Source organism: Meriones unguiculatus, chromosome 3, assembly GCF_030254825.1.
Source record: "Meriones unguiculatus strain TT.TT164.6M chromosome 3, Bangor_MerUng_6.1, whole genome shotgun sequence".
NCBI lineage: Eukaryota > Metazoa > Chordata > Mammalia > Rodentia > Muridae > Meriones > Meriones unguiculatus.
The window spans coordinates 296034-309843 of NC_083351.1; the positions used below are offsets into that span (position 1 = coordinate 296034).

A 13810-nucleotide genomic window follows, 5' to 3' on the forward strand; every position below is an offset into this window, starting at 1 on the left:
TTCAGCTCCTCCACTAAGAACACACACAGAATATTTGATAGGCATTAAAGTTTTATATTTTTAAGTGACCAAATCTAATAAAATGAAAAACAAGAACAAAAACAAAAAAACAGCTTTACTAAACAGGTCCGAAAGACAACACAGGAGATAAGCAATAAAACCAAAGCGTGAGTGGCCTTGTCCACGTCAGCCTCAAGAGGAAGGTAAGAACCTCCAATCTCCTCCAAATCACAATTTTGGTTTTTGCTTTCTTTTTAAGGTTTTTAAAAAGTGAAGCCTAGGAGTCCAGCAGGCCAACCCGTGCTCAGCAGCATGTCCATCGTGCCTGCATCAAGCTCTGGCCCCTGCGTCCCTCAGCAGCAACTGTAGGTTGTGGCCCTCGAGCCTCATTCCTGTGCTATGCTTCTCAGCACGTACTTGACCGTGTAGGCAAAGGCTGCAAACCCAACTATAACAAACAAGTTCGCCAGAGCGCCGCCCAGGAGTCCATGATGCCTGTTGGCCTGAGGGAGCCCAGCAAGGTTTGGGCCGGCAGCAGGTGCATGCCCATTGAGGAGCTGGATCCCGTTCTGGCCACGGTGCATCTCCCCATCAGGAACCACGTCTGGCAAGGGAAGATTCTGGGGCCTGTTACTTAGTTCATCTTGTGCTTTCTGTTTCTGTTTAATTTCCTGAGAGAAAAACACAAAAACCCTCAGTTGTCTTAACAAACCTGTTCCTTTGGGAACAGAACGCCCAGAGCTACCACCCAGAACACAGTTCTCCATTCCCCTGCATCAGATCCTAATCCGAGAGGATAGCTCTTCATCCCACTTGACAGGTGAAGAAACCAAGCAAGATGTCAAAATTACTAATCTGTGCCCGAGCCAAGCGGCATCAATGAGCCGTCAAGGACTACACTACTTTCCAGCCTGGTGCTTCTGTCCACTGTCATGGTCTCAACTCCAGCTCAGAGCAGGGAACACTTGTGGCTAGTGGCATAGTACATGCCCAGCCCTATCTGTAGGAGGCAACTGACCTATCTCCTGGCCACTGCTGGTGGAACCCTTGAGGGATGGCCACTGATTGGCAAGCTTCATGCCTCTGCAAGGACAGACTCTGTCCCTAACACCTGGACAGGTTCCTCAGAGCCTCCCCCAGCCCTGGACTCTGTCTTGCACCGTAGAGTCCTGGAGAAGAGCCATCTCTGTCAACCAATAGTGTGTGTCCATCTAGAGGCATGCCCAGTACAGAGCCCTCTATGTCTTGCAGCAACCAGGAGGGCCTGCAATCCCTCTACAGCATCTTCAGGAACACATGGATAGGCACACAAACACAGTTTCTCCTTGGAAATAATCAAATCTCAAAGTGTTTTTAACATAAGGGAAGACAAAACTAAGTTCCAACTTTTGCTTTCTTACCTCCACAACTTCAGGAAATAATTCACAAAAGACTTTATCTTTTAAATTAAACACTAAACTCTGTGCTGCCAGCTGTCTTTTCTAGGAAGAAAGAGAAGGGAAATATCAGCCAGAAAGCTAATTTTTGTTTTTTTGTTTTTGTTTTTTTGAGACAGGGCTTCTCTATGTAGTCCTGGCTGCCCTGGAACTCACTCTGTAGACTAGGCTGTCCTCAAATTCAGAGATCCCCCTGCCTCTGCCTCCTGAGTGTTGAGATTAAAGGAATGTGCCACCACTGGCCAGCTAATTTTATTTTATTTTTTAATTCTAAAAAGACAAAACAGGTAGGTATGGTGGTACACACCTGTAATCCCAGCATACAGGAGGCTGAAGTAAGAGATTCAATGCCAGCCTGCCCTACACAATGAATTCCAGACCACCCTAATAGTGAAATCCTAATAGCAAAACAAGACAAAAATCTCAAAACAGACTCCTGTAAAGTCAATGATTATAGAAAGTACCTAAAATGCTTCCTCTTCTCAAATTAGTCTTATGAGGGCTTATGTTTTTGTTATCAATTAATATTAAACATGATTCCTACATAAACACTAGCGAAATAAAACATGCAGGGAACAGATGTTGTGTGCCCCCTCTTCAAGCCTTACAAAGTCTCCTGAGGAGTACAGGAGTGTCAGTGATGCTTAGCAAAGACAAAAGCAGAGTTGGAGACAGGATGGACAGTGAGGTCAAGAGCAGTATTCTGAGGCAGCCAAAGCAGACAGATTCTATAATGCGGCCAGGAACAGGGAACTGGTTGGTGGGAGACCCACACAGCCTCCACCTGCTCAACAGAAAAGCCGTCTCATGTCTCAGGACAGAATCAGCCCAGGATGAAAGGTTGGAGGCCACGGCGCCACAAGGCCCTGGGCGAGGCGCTGCCACACCTCACCGTGAAGTCCGATGTCTCTATGCTGCCCAGGGTGGGACCCTTCTCCACCATGAAGCTGAGGAGCCCTGTTAGAATGGTGGAGACAGACCATGCTGGATTCCATGTGTCTGGGTGGAAATCTGTGATGGAGAGACACAGCCTGAAAGAAAGTGACTTTATGAGCAAGAATGCACATTTCTCATGACCACAGATAGCTCAAAGCATTACATCATCTGGAAGCTTACCTTGTGTTGCATTTAAATCTTCCATTGGGGGTTATCATGTAAATACTAGGAGGCTTAAATGGAAATTCTCTGGGAAAAATTAGTTTTCCATGATAATAGCCACCTACATTAAAAGGAAAAGTCTTATTAGCCTTGTCTACATCCATTGCAACTTACCAACTTCTCAACTCCCACCAAACTCGCCTAATTTTTAGCTGGCTTCCCAAACCCGTGCTGTCCCACTGCCCTCTCCCCGTGCTGGCTTACAGGCTTAACACACTACTAATGTTATTCTCCAGGGCTCACGCTACTCCAAGACCAGTTTCTGACTCCCCATCTATTACACCTATGCACACAGGAATCTATAACTATCATTTGCTCCACTACGGCTACAAAACATCCCTTCTCTCTCCCAACAATTCTTGTTCCTCCCTTACTGAGAAATGAGTGGTCAGAAGACAAGTTGCTATGATCCCTGCCTCTTCCACTACTTTATTTGGTTCCTAGAAAATATATTCCTGGCACTAGCATTTGTCTGCAGGAATGAAAAATAGGAAGCATCCACTTGTATTTCAAAGAAAAGGGTCAGAGAATGGATGTCAGGCATGAGCTTGGTTAAAGAGGAATCTATAGGAAACCTAACATGCAAATTAGATAAGAAAACAAGCTACTGGATGTCAGTTAACTACTTGCACTAAAGAACAAACACATAAATGAGGGCTGGAGATGGATCAGCAATTAAGAGCTAGCTCTGCAACACAAGTCAGTTTGTAATCTAGAACCCACATAACAAGACAGCTATGGTTCCACGCATGCCTGCAGCTCCAGCTGCAGGTGATGGAGACAGATGGATCGCTAGAACCTGCTAGCTGCTAGTCTAGCAGAAAAATAAGAGCTCCAGGTTCAGGGAGACACTGCCTCAATGGAACAGAAGACCCAACACCCTCCTCTCACTTCCTCACATAAGTGCATACTAGCATACATATGTATATCCACACACACTAAAATGTGATTCTTTGTGTATAAATAGACACTATTTGTTGATTGGTTATTCTGTGGATTAGACCTAAGGCCTTGCACATGCTAAGCAAGCACTGTACCACTGAGCTTCACCCCTAACTTAAATACTCAATGTTTATGGGTAACCAAAGGTCTCACCCTCAAAGCATGAGGATGTACCTGAGGAATACTTTTACCAAAAAGATCACAGCAAGATGACCCAACTCCCCTGAAATCAAAGTACAGCACTTGCCATGGGACACAGTTAACAAAAGTTCCTCTACAAGCCCACCCACTAAGAGCACAGAGGGATGGGCCACAAGCATAAAGTCTAGGAAGAGAAACTCAGAGAACACAGCAGAATCATAGATGCCCAGACACTTCTAGACAATCTTGTCAGGTTATGCTTCCTTACTGATGGCTTGTGCTTTGTGAACATAAACTGGCCTGGCGACATGGCACTGTTTCTGTTCCACATTATGCTTCATAATCTAGCTTCCTGCACCACTGCTTGGTCCTCACTGTTACAGTCACACAATGTATGGCTCTTCCACATAATTCTCCTTTCATGTAAATTTTAGAGTAAGCCTTAACATTCCTAAAACACAAATAGGATCACATTAAATTCACAATGTAAATTTTTAGCAAATTTTCCATAGGAAGTCAATTTTGAACTCTTGGGATGTGATATGGCCAAGAGCACTGCAAATAGTAAAGAGCTCAGGACAAAGATGTGGAGTAGCAGAGGAGCCACCAGAAAGGTGAGGAAGAAGGGCCAGAATACCTCAAACACAAAGAAGAAAGAGTTCGTCATCAACAGCAACATATACCAGAGGACAAGAAACTGAGGACTGAGAAAAGCTCTTGGCCAAGACAAGGGTCCCTTTTACACCCTGGGAGAATGCTGTCTGTAGCTACCAAAGGTTAGCCCATTGAGTAGGGACTGCTGAGGAGAGGCAGTAAAGAGATGACAAGAGTTCAGTAAACTGGCAGCCTAACAGACAGTACCCACAGAGAACTACATAAAAAAGGGTAAGGAGATGGAAGAATAGGGGGTACCAGCATTGACAGTTAACACATAAGAGTTAAGGGTTAGAAAACTGCCTAGGTAGAAGCAGTGGCAAGGCCAGAGTTGAGTTGGCAAGATCCAGTAATCTCCAAGACTCTGCTCATACATCCTTCAGGGCTACCCTCTTTTCTCCCTGTGACCAGCCCATACCCACATCAACAAACCTTGGTTGGACTGGTGCTAGGAGAGGTCTTGTCATAGAATGCTTAAGTGCTATTTACTTTAAAATTTAAAAGCAGGCTGGAGAGATAGTTCAGCAGTTAAAAGTACCTGCTCTTTTTGCAGAGGATCTGGGGTTTGGTTCCAAGCACCCATAAGGCTGCTGGTAACTCTAGTTACAGGGGATCTAACACCTGTACTGACCTCTACAAGCTCCTGCATACACATGGTGCCACATACATATACTTACCTATGTGTGCATACAAATATACACAAATATTTAAAAATTAAAAACAAATAGCAAAACTAAAATAACTTCAAAATTCAAAGTGATACCCATAGTATCCCACTAGAAATAACATGACTCATTTCTATATATTCTTCAAGCATGTCAAACACATCAAGTGTTCATATATGTGTGTGTGTGTGTGTGTGTGTATACTGTTCAGAAGCCTATCTGTCATATCTGTTAGGAACTGAACAAAAGAAATTTCAAGGATTCCTCAAGACACATGGCCTATATACCTCCCTCATTTCACCCACAGCCTGCTGCTATCGGCCTCAGGCAAGTTCTGGTGTCAGCACTATCCTTTAATCCCAGCATTTGGGAGGCACAGCCAGGTGGATCTCTATGAGTTTGAGGCCAGCCTGGTCTACAGAGTGAGCTCCAGGACAGCCAGGGCTACACAGAAAAACAAACAAAAAGAATGCTTTACAATTCATTTCAATTAGTTTTCCCCCAAGGCTGGAGAGATGGCTCAGCAGTTAAAAGCACTTCCTGATCTTCCAAGAGGACCCAGATTTAATTCCCAGAAATTACAGGGTAGATCACAATCATCTAGAACTCCAGGCTCTGACCTCCTCTTCTGTGGGCACCAGGCACAAAGGTGGTACACAGACATACATACAAGCAAACACCCATACACATTAAACACACACACACACTCTTTCCACCTGCAACCAACATGAGGCTGAGGAAATGCAGATGGTTACAAACAATCCAACAAAACCAAAATGAGTAAACATTTCTAGGACTTAAGAGAAATATTAGGATGAAATTCAAGTAACTATTATTTAACTACTACATAATCAAACTAGAAAGACTATTATTTAGATTGATAGGAATGATTTAGATTTTTTTTTCTACTAACCTTCATAAGGAGTCATCTCAGGGCCTCGGACAACATAATGCCTGAGAGAGAAAGAGGGAGAGGAGGAGGGGGAGGGGGAGAGAGAGAGGGAGGGGGAGAAAAGAGAGATTATTTGATCTGTGTAGTGAGAATTTTGGTTTCTTTTAAAAAAGAAAAAACAAAGATATTATAATTATGTTTTCATTTTAATCCCAAGTGTAGGGATTATGCGGCTGCTTTGTAGCAACTATGATTTGCCTTGTGTTCTAGCAGAGGCATGATTTTGCCAGCTGCCAATAGTTTTTGCAATTATGTGATGTTTGGAATTCTGGGGACTTTTGAGAGGATATATAAATGCTAGAGTCCCCAAAAGATAGGTTGTTGGTTGCTGTTGGTTGAAATTTGCTTAAGGAGTCATGCAAAAAGAAACAAGAACTTAGATATCCTGATGGGAAAGATCAAACTTGCCCCGAGAAACTCAAAGCCCCTAATCAGCAAGAAGCAGTCTCACAATAACGTAGCCCCCTTTTGGATCCCTCACTGTATTCAGGGATCTCTTTTCTTTCCTATTTTTTCTCTCTTATCTAGTGTCAGGGGGTTGAAAGAATGGAAGAAAAAGGGTAGTGGAGGGAGGAAGAAAGAAGAACCCACAAAGTAGCTAACACTAGCCACAGATCTGTGTACCATGAATTCTCTCCATCAAAACTCTCACATTGATACTCTCAGCCTGACACTGCTGTTTGAGCGCAATACCCACCACCCTAAGCAAGAAGAGGACAAACACACATCACGGTTCATGCTGAATCCTTCTTTCCTAGGACTTTGGTGTTTTAGTGAGTAGTAGGCACTAATGGCCACCAAGTGTCTGTTGAGCTTCTTTAGTGACTTGTCACATGTGCTGTCTAAGTTCACTGTTACAGAGCTAAGTGTACTTTGAGCAAATGCCCGGAGCCAGGAATCCAGATGCTTCTGTCTACATTCCGAAGGACTTTACCTCATATACCTCTTCCCTTCCTTGTTCTTTTAGTTTTTTGCTCTAACAAACCTTAAGTAAGAGCTGATAAGATGGAATAGTGGGTAAAGGAACATACTGCCAATCTGATGACCTGAGTTCAAGTGCCAGGATTCCATACGGTAAAAGAAGAGAACTGACTCCCAAAACTGTCCTCTGACCTCCACATATATACAGAGTGGCCCATGTGTACCCATACCACAAACACAATAAATGCAATAAAACAAACTGCTTTAATTTAAATCTCAAGCAAATCCTCTAGCACAGAAGCACGTCAGAGTAAACTTAGAGACCTCTACCCAGCCCGTGAAGAGGAGTTCCACACACAACAAAGATAGTCCCACAGACCAGTGAAGAAGCGAGCCGTCAGTGAAACCTGTTCCCCTATCAGCCAACTCTCTCCTAGGGACCACATCTGATTTTTACTCCTGGAACAGGGTTGGTTCTAGTGCCACCGAAGAGGACCCTCACACATTTCTTTTATCAACAATATCCAATCTGCAAAATACTTAACTCAGAAAACAAATTTTCTCTGTATTTGGAAAATTCTAAAAGTATTGAAGTTTTTTTGTTTTGTTTTGTTTTTAAGATCAAATCCATCAGAGCAAGTGAAATGTCTTAAAAAACAAAAACAAAACAAAACAAAAAAAATAGAGCCTCACAACACAGTTCTAGCTGACCTGGAACACAAGAAACCCACCAGCCCTTTCTGTTTTGTTTTTCGAGACAGGGTTTCTCTATTCTATGTGCAGTGTAGTTTTGGCTGTTGTGGACTGTAGACCAGGCTGGCCTTGAACTCAAGAGATTCAAAGATCAGCCTGCCTCTGCCTCCCCAAGTGCTAGGATTACAGATGTGTGCTACCATACTCAGCGACTCCACACTCTTAACACAGCAAAAGAGCTTCCATGAAATAAATGTTTTCCACAGGCTCTATCACTGTCAGCTCAAAAGTTAGGAGCACCTGGCCTAGGGCAAAGTCAGGAATTAATGTCAAGACTTTGCCACCAATGTTCCCTAGACAGCTAAACTCCCAGTGTTAGGAAGCAACCTGCAGTCTAACCCTAATGCACACAAGAACACCTGAGAAGCTTACAATGAGAGCTACCCCAGAAGATTTCTCCTTTTAGCCCTAAACCAAGCCAAGCAGCACTCTAGTTACCAGACTGCCTCTGCCATGACCAGGCCCCACCAGCTAGACCACTACCAAATCTGCAAGAGAGTGACTATGATGTAGTGTGAGCAGGAATGCAGAATCTTACCACTCAAGAATATTTGAAGGCAGGGGCTCCGCACAGATGTAAGGCACCGGGTCTTTCTTAATTCGAAGGTAGTCCTGTTTCAACCTTTGTGTTGCTGTTGTTGGAGCTCTCTTATTGCTGTTATTGCTCATCTATTTAAAAAAAAAAAAAAAAAAAGAAAAGCATCTCTATTTTTCAGAGAACAGAAGAGACACATGCTTTTCTTACTATAAACAACTTCAGCAGATAAATACCTCTGCTTTCCTTACTGCAGCCTCCCAACCATCAAGTCAGTCCCTCAGCTTTCTTCTTCTATGTGTCCCTACCACCACCACCACCACCACCACCTTCATTTATGCAACACGACACCAAGGGCCTAACACAGACAAAAGGTAAAAAGAACCATGCAGCTCCACTGCTGTGCTCAAATAGTTTACATGGGACACTTCATTCAAGTGGGACCTGAGCAGGCATGCTGAAGTCAGCTTGTACCAGCTCCAAAGAGCAACTATACACAATTTCTAACTCTGTTCAGCAACACCTCAATGATGGATGTTTTACAACAGAAAATTAGTGAGTACCACAGCACTTCTCCCAGCCCAGGAAGCCTGTTATACATTTATCATCGGTCACAAGAATAGCAGCAGAGGTGGAGACAATGTGAGGTTAAAGAAATGAGAACTTTCAGAGATCTAGATACATGTACTAGGCAGAGGATAAAACATGTTTAGGGGGCCACATTGGCCACCATGTCAGGCAGGAGCAGAAAGAAAGAAAAGAAAGAAAGAAAGGAAAGAAAGGAAAGAAAGGAAAGAAAGGAAAGAAAGGAAAGAAAGGAAAGAAAGGAAAGAAAGGAAGAAAGGAAGAAAGGAAGAAAGAAAGAAAGAAAGAAAGAAAGAAAGAAAGAAAGAAAGAAAGAAGAGCAGCCTGAGAGGCAAGGCCAAACTTCCAAATTCCCAAGAGTTTTAGGCCCTAGCCTTAAGGTACTCAGGACCTCTATTAGGACAGCCACTGTGGGGCCTCAATACAGGGTAACTGTGAAAGATACATACGTGGAATGAAAACATGACAATGCTGAAGAGAAGGGACTAGGGCTTTTTCAGTAAGCAGGTTTAAAGTGCTTGCCAGACAAGACTAATGAAGAGTTTGAGCCTCACAACCCACACGGAGGAAGGAAAAGAATTAATTGTTGCAAGTTGTCCTCTGACCTTCACACACATGCCCACAGACATGCACACTCATGCACAAACACACATGTATCCATAAACACTAAATATAACTTTAAAACTTTTCAAGAGAAGAGACCAACTGGATGTGGTGGTGCACATCTTTAATCACAGCATTTGGGAGACAAAGGCAGGCAGATCTGAGTTTGAGGCCAGCCCAGTCTACACAACGAGACTGTCTCAAAGAGAGAGAGAGATTAACCAGGGACTCAGATCTCTCAGCTATACTCTAGAAAATGAGAAAAAGGCAGTGATGCAGGGAACAGGGCTCCCACTACCACTGATGCCAGAAGGGCTCCTACCTGTTTTTTTCTCATAATTTAAAACAGAAACAAACACACACAAAAAAATTCTACAACCAGACTAGTGAATCTAAAATACGACTGAGGGGCTATTTAGGAATATACAAATTAGACAGGAGAGGACAGGCTGGTGGGATGGTTTAGTGGGTAAAGATACTTGTTACCAAGTGTGGTAACCTGAATTCAAGTCCCAAGATCCATATGACAGAAGGAGAGAGAACTGAATATCGCAAGCTGTTCTCTGACCTCTATGCCCATGCACTGGCACATATCTCTCCATTGCTAAAAATAAATACATTTAAATTTAAATGTACATACACACACACACACACACACACACACACATATATATATTTAAATCTATGACAGAGTAGTTTAGACATGGGCAGTCACAAACGGCCATACCTTGTGACACTGAAAGCCCAGATCTGCCCACTGCAGCCTCTTCCCACTATCACTTAGCTATTCTATCCCTACTAACCTGTCTCACACAGTGCTGTCTGGTCCCTTTAACCATGATTCTAGACATCAGCAAATATCACTAATCTTCCAGACTAGATAAACCTGCCCTATCCCAGCCTTTATATGAATTATTTCCAGCAGACAGCCACAAGTTCTTTCACTCTCTTCAATATTTGCTTATATATACTGTTTGAGAATTAACAACTTTTAACCCTTTGGCCTGAGTAATTTCTTGGTAGACACCATCACCACAGACTGCCTATCTGCCTCCTCTACCAGTACTGATACCTCAGGTCAACCAGGACTTGGTATGTGCTTCCTCTGCACTCTCAGGGCCTACAGTGGAAATGGCTCAGCCAGGGTATCTACCACAATCCTCTCATGTGCAGTCTCAAAAAACGTGCCCATGTGGCTTCTCAATTGGAGGGGATGAGTGAGCCACAATCCATGCATTACTTATTCACTTTCTTCCAATCCCAATAACCATAACACAAGAACCTCCAATCTCTTCACACTTCAATTCATCTTATGTACTAAAGTCAATGCAGTTTAAAAGACAATTCCCCACCAAAGACAGCAGATAAATGACAACAGCTTTTTTATCTGTCAATCCCTTCCTAGCCCAATTTGGACTGGTGGAGAATACACTGACATCCCTCCCTTCCTACTCTGAGCTCCATCTATCAGGGGCTTCCCTGATTTTCCTAGCCCAGCGCCTCCTTTTCTGTCCTTCACAGCCACGCCAACCCAACCCCATGGTCTAAGAGTAGAGCGCACAAGAACCTTTCTGGCAGAATCAAGGGCTTTTGCCTGATGCTTCCAAGAATGCTCACACCAGGAACAAGGTTACAGTCCAGCATGGCCAAGAAATGCTTCCAGAAAGCATTGTCCCCAAGTTCTTGGCTTCAGAAGCCATGTGAGCCAGAGAGCTCAACTTGCCCAGCACCTAGTAAGAAACAAAGCAATATCCAATGATCCACAAGCAAAACCACAAAACTTGTTCTTTCTCTTACGTTCACCCCTGAAGTTAAATATTCCAACATGCAAAAAAAAAAAATTGTAACTCCAACACAACTGTATTTGGGTTTAGCTAAGTGACCAGCTGGGATATATAATCAAAGTTACACACACACACACACACACACAGAGAGAGAAAACCAGCAGTTAGCTGTAACACAGTTGGTTAAGTGCTTGCCTAGCATGAATGAAGCTCTGGGTTTGATCCCTGGTACCACAGAAGCAGAGCATGGTGGTGCATATTTGTAACTCTAGTAGGTAGAGACAGAAGATCATAGTTCAAAGTCATCCTAAGCTAAGAGCCTGATAACCTGGAATACATCTTTCTGTCTTAAAAAAAAAAAGTCCAGTTTTGTGGCAGCCTTTAATCCTGGCACTTGAGAGAGAGAGAGAGAGGCAAATCTCTGTGACTTCAAGGCTAAGGTCCAAGACAGGGCTACACAGAGAAACCCTGTCTCAAAAAACAAACAAAATAACAATCTCGCCTAGTCAGTCACAGGGCAAAAGCCCCTCTCATAGTTGCTTTTAATATTTTTTTTTTTGAGAAAAGGTATCACTGCACAGCCCTGGCTGTCCTGGAATTCAAATTTAGACTGGCCTCAAACTCAGATTCTCCTGCCTCTGCCTCCCAAATGCTGATATTAAAGGCATCCAACACTATGACAAGCTTTGCTTTAACTTTTTTTCCTTTCAGCACTAGAAATTAAACCTAGCGCCTCACACATGGTAGGTGTTCTATCACTAAGCCGCATCTCCAGCCTCAAATTCGCTGTTAAATATATTAAAAATCATATTTCTAATTCAACTACCCAGTTGCTCTAACTGCCCTTCCTTTACCTCACTCAGAACAGCAATTTTTTTTCATGAATTGCAAGTGAAAGGAAGTAGCCCATCACTAGCAGAATCTTTCATCACTGTGCCAAGGTGGTAGTTCCTCTTCTTTTGGACATCACTCTCCCACACCAGTTTAGACAGGTCAGGTGACAGTGTGGGTAAGACCTTAGCCTGACTGATAAGAGTCCTTGACACATCCAAGGCCAGGATTTTCAGGAGTTTTACCTTCTCCAGGATTACTTCACAGTTGGAGGAAGCCAGAGGCTCATAAGGGCAGCCACAACACGACTTTCTCACACACACCTGAGAATGGAGCTGACACTGAGTTCAGGAACACCATGATGTGCAGACTAATGATTCCATGTTCTTAGACCTAGCTCTGCCTGAAGTTCATACACAGGACTGTCCAATTAAATACAATCGTAAAATTCTTTTTTTCCTGAAGCTAAATTACCATTACACAGAGCTGGAATGAATAAAGCTTTGTACCACTACTTACAAAAAGGCATATTTTTATGCACTTGTTAGCTGACAATGGACTATGGCCTAGTCCTCTAACTGGATCCGACAAAATGTTGGAAACTTGACTTGGGTTAAACATATACCTACTAAGCGATGTACACTGAAAAGGAAGTGAGGTCATTGGTTGGGAGCCTGCAGTTAGCAAAGGTGAATAAAGTGCCGTCCTCACTGCGCTCCCCAAAAAAGGGCAGGGTCTTGTTCGGGGCCCACTCTTCCTGTCAAGTGTTCTATTACCCCCAAGGGCATAACTGTGGACACGCTCGTGTCTGTTGCGGTTTATTAAGTAGCCTAAGTTTCTAACTGTTCAGGATGAGAGGGGGCGGTCAACGGCTGCTACCCCACAACACAAACTCACCCGATACGGTTTTAAAGATCAACCCTGGCTCCTTCTGGAAGTATTTCAAGCGCACCAACCAACAGGCCTCCTCGCGGGAGATTCTGCCGCTTAGCAAACCAAATCTTTACCCTGCCCAAAGGACCAACCCCAGCCAGGAACCCCAAGCGCCCGCAGTAACCGACCTCGGGTCCGCGCAGGGACGCTCCGGGTCGGGGCACAGCCGGCGACGTAACGAACGGGGTCCGGACGTGCGGAGTCCCGGAGTCCCCGCCCGCCGCTGAGGCCGGCTCCGGCGGGGCGAACGAGCGGCCCAAGGCCCCGCGCAGCCCGCGAGCGCTCACCTCTCCCTGAGGCCGCCGCCGCGTTCAGGCTCGCCGTGGTCGAGGCCGGAGCAGGGTGCGGAAGAGTGGGGCCCGCGCCGTGAGCCGCACCCGCGCTGGGACAGAGCCCACCGCACCCGCCGCAGCGTCTCCACTGCTACCGCCGTTCAGCTTCCAAGATGGCCGCTCAGGGGCTGGCCTACGCGGCACTTCCGCTTCCGGTGCGCTGCTTGCGGGTGGAAGCACTTCTCCAGGAAGCTTGTCTCTACTTTCGGTTCCAAGGTGTCTGGTCTGTGTGGGTGTAGTTGCGTCCCGCTACTGCGCAAATGGTAGCTGGCGCGTGCGCGCTGGAGAATAGCTCCGAGGGCGTCGTGCCTCCTGTCTGACCTTTCTAGGACGCTCCGAGACTGAATAGTCAGGCCGAGTGACTGATTTCTCCACGATTTAGGACCATCGCCGATCACCTTCTGGCCCAGGATCCACTCTTGTCTGCTCTGCTCTTAACGCGAGGGTTCCGGACCTGGAGGAGGGGGGTCATTAAGCCCGCCCTCGCTGCCCCTCTAGCCGTGAAGACCCCGAGTATAGCACAAGTGATGCGCATGGGCATATGCCGCTCTCCAACCCCGCGACAGCCCCCAGACCCTGGGGACA

At 44.9% G+C, this 13810-nt stretch overlaps 1 protein-coding gene across 6 annotated transcripts; it reads right to left on the reverse strand.

The window, feature by feature from the left end:
- Nucleotides 1-33: 33 nt before the first annotated feature.
- On the reverse strand, nucleotides 34-13379 carry Ube2j2 (ubiquitin conjugating enzyme E2 J2). Of its 6 annotated transcripts, none has more exons than XM_021656050.2 (8): nucleotides 13181-13365; nucleotides 10913-11075; nucleotides 8161-8291; nucleotides 5910-5950; nucleotides 2553-2655; nucleotides 2329-2467; nucleotides 1401-1481; nucleotides 34-671 (listed from the first exon to the last, which is right to left on the reverse strand). In XM_021656050.2, exons 3-8 carry the CDS (start codon nucleotides 8289-8291, stop codon nucleotides 387-389), a joined length of 780 nt encoding a protein of 259 aa, XP_021511725.1. In that variant the 5' UTR covers nucleotides 10913-11075; nucleotides 13181-13365; the 3' UTR covers nucleotides 34-386. The 6 variants fall into 6 exon arrangements, with proteins under 6 accessions (XP_021511725.1, XP_021511733.1, XP_021511704.1 ...); XM_021656058.2 differs by having other exon boundaries at nucleotides 13022-13365; XM_021656029.2 differs by lacking the exon at nucleotides 10913-11075 and having other exon boundaries at nucleotides 13181-13379.
- Between the last annotated feature and the right edge of the window lie 431 nt (nucleotides 13380-13810).

What these genes read in the sequence shown, in the direction of transcription:
- Ube2j2 (XM_021656029.2), bottom strand. Translation starts at nt 8,291, where the DNA reads ATGAGCAATAACAGCAATAAGAGAGCTCCAACAACAGCAACACAAAGG. An exon ending in AGATTTAAATGCAACACAAG is followed by an intron (nt 2,468 to 2,552) that starts GTAAGCTTCCAG and finishes ACTTTCTTTCAG; the next exon opens with GCTGTGTCTCTCCATCACAG. An exon ending in TATTTCCTGAAGTTGTGGAG is followed by an intron (nt 672 to 1,400) that starts GTAAGAAAGCAA and finishes TTTTTCTCTCAG; the next exon opens with GAAATTAAACAGAAACAGAA.